This window comes from Apteryx rowi, unplaced genomic scaffold, assembly GCF_003343035.1.
Source record: "Apteryx rowi isolate R43461 unplaced genomic scaffold, aptRow1 scaffold_1289, whole genome shotgun sequence".
Classification (NCBI taxonomy): Eukaryota; Metazoa; Chordata; class Aves; order Apterygiformes; family Apterygidae; genus Apteryx; species Apteryx rowi.
The window spans coordinates 24,605-26,426 of record NW_020447518.1 but is presented as its reverse complement, the minus strand read 5'-3'; the positions used below and the strand labels follow the sequence as shown (position 1 = coordinate 26,426).

General features: G+C 69.6%; 1 protein-coding gene across 1 annotated transcript in view; it reads right to left on the bottom strand.

Moving 5' to 3' along the window:
• The window catches only part of EML3 (echinoderm microtubule associated protein like 3), an 8,126-nt gene extending 6,304 nt beyond the window's left edge, over window positions 1-1,822 (bottom strand). Inside the window, exons 1-6 of the mRNA XM_026055993.1 lie at window positions 1,724-1,822; window positions 1,574-1,638; window positions 1,372-1,495; window positions 657-806; window positions 500-569; window positions 7-90 (exon numbers count right to left, since the gene is read on the bottom strand). Of these exons, the coding sequence (XP_025911778.1) occupies window positions 7-90; window positions 500-569; window positions 657-806; window positions 1,372-1,478 (411 nt within the window). The 5' untranslated portion in view covers window positions 1,479-1,495; window positions 1,574-1,638; window positions 1,724-1,822. The remainder of the gene's footprint in view (window positions 1-6; window positions 91-499; window positions 570-656; window positions 807-1,371; window positions 1,496-1,573; window positions 1,639-1,723) is intronic.

Sequence of the window (1,822 nt, the reverse complement as noted above, 5' to 3'; positions counted from 1 at the left end):
GCCCACCCCTCGCTCGAAGCTGCCCAGGCCGATCTGCTGCAGCGTGAGCAGCGTGGACGAGTCCCAGATGTGCACCACCGGCTGCAGCGGCTGCGGGCGCGCGGCCACGTCGCGGCAGGGACGGGAGCGTGACCCGTGCGTCCCGCCGCGCGGGGATGTGCACGTGCACCCCACCGTGCATCCCGCATCCCACCGCGCATCCCACATCCCACTGTGCGTCCTGCTTCCCACCGTGCAGGGAGGCGCACGTGCGTCCTGCGTCCTACCGTGCATCCCACATCCCTCCACGCTGGGACACGCATGTGTCTCTCCGCGTATATCCTGCATCCCGCCACGTGGGACATGCACGTGCATCCCACATCCTGCTGTGCATCCCGCTACACAGGGACATGGATGCATCCCGCATCCCGCCGTGCATCCCTCCATGCATCCCGCATCCCACCGATGCATGCACACACATGCATCCCACATCCCACCATGCATCCCGCCTTGCCGGTACCTTGCCGTCCTTGTCAACACCGGCCGCCTGCCCGGTGGCCACGCGGACCCTGTCGGGATGCACGGAGAGGCTGCGGGGGCAGCGGGGGGGTCAGGGCCGCCATCGCCCCCGCGTCCCCACGTCCGTCCCCGCGTCCCCGGCCTGCGGCGCGGCTCACCAGCGGACGCAGTCGGTGTGGCGCAGGTAGTGGCGCTGGCGGCGGGCGGCCACGTGGTAGAGCACCACGGCGCAGGCGATGAAGTAGACCAGCTCGCCCGAGGCCAGGACGTAGAGGTTGGAGCGGCTGTCGCGGCCCCGGTAGCCGTAGCTGCGGCGCCGTCAAGGAGGGGATGCGCAGGGACGGGGATGGGGAGGGGGACGGCTCGGGGATGGGGATGCTTCAGCCCTGGGGATGGGGACACCTTGGCCCTGGGGACTTGGCCATGGGGACACCTCTGCCCCAAGGACAGGGACATCTTGGACATCTTGGCCCCAGGGATGAGGACACCTCGGGGATGGGGATGCTTCAGCCCTGGGGACACCTTGGTCACGGGGACGCCTTGGCCATGGGGACGTCTGAGCCCAGGGGATGGGGACATCTCGGACGTTTCAGCCCCGAGGACGGAAACGTCTCGGCCCTGCGGACGTCTCTGCTCCAGGGACAGGGACATCTTGGTCGTCTGGGCCCCAGGGATGGGGACGTCTCTGCCCTGGGGATGGGGATATCTCAGGGATGGGGCCGTTTTGGGGAGTTTTGGGGCCATTTGGGGCTGTTTCGGGACCATTTGGGACCATTTTGGGGCTGTTTGGGGCCATTTGGGGCTCTTTCGGGACCATTTGGGGCCATTTCGGGACATTTTGGGGCATTCTGGGGCCGTTTGGGGGCAGGATACACCCAGTCGAGCTGCAGGCGCCGGGCGGGCAGCTCCGTGCGCAGCTCCTCGTAGTTGCAGACGCCGGAGGGGATGTACATGGTGATGGGGCGCCCGCGCAGGAACATGCGGATGGACGTGCCCTCTGCGGGGACGGCGTCAGCGCGGGGGGGGACACACAGCACCGCGTCCCCCCCCGCGTCCCCCCCGTGTCCCCGCTCACCCAGGTTGTAGGCGCTGCGGCGCGGCGTCAAGGGTCCCGGGCTGGCGCTGGGGTCCCGCAGGCGGCTGCGAGGGAAGAGCGGGCCTCAGCGGGGCTCAGCGGGGCTCAGCGGTGCCGCCACGGGCCGGGGGGGCCCAGGGGGGGTCCCACCTCTCGGAGCCGCCCGCCGGCAGCAGCAGGTTGGCGGCCGATGCCGCTTTCTTGCTCAGGCGCTGCCGGGCCTTGGCCTTGTCGGGTTTGTCCGAGGAG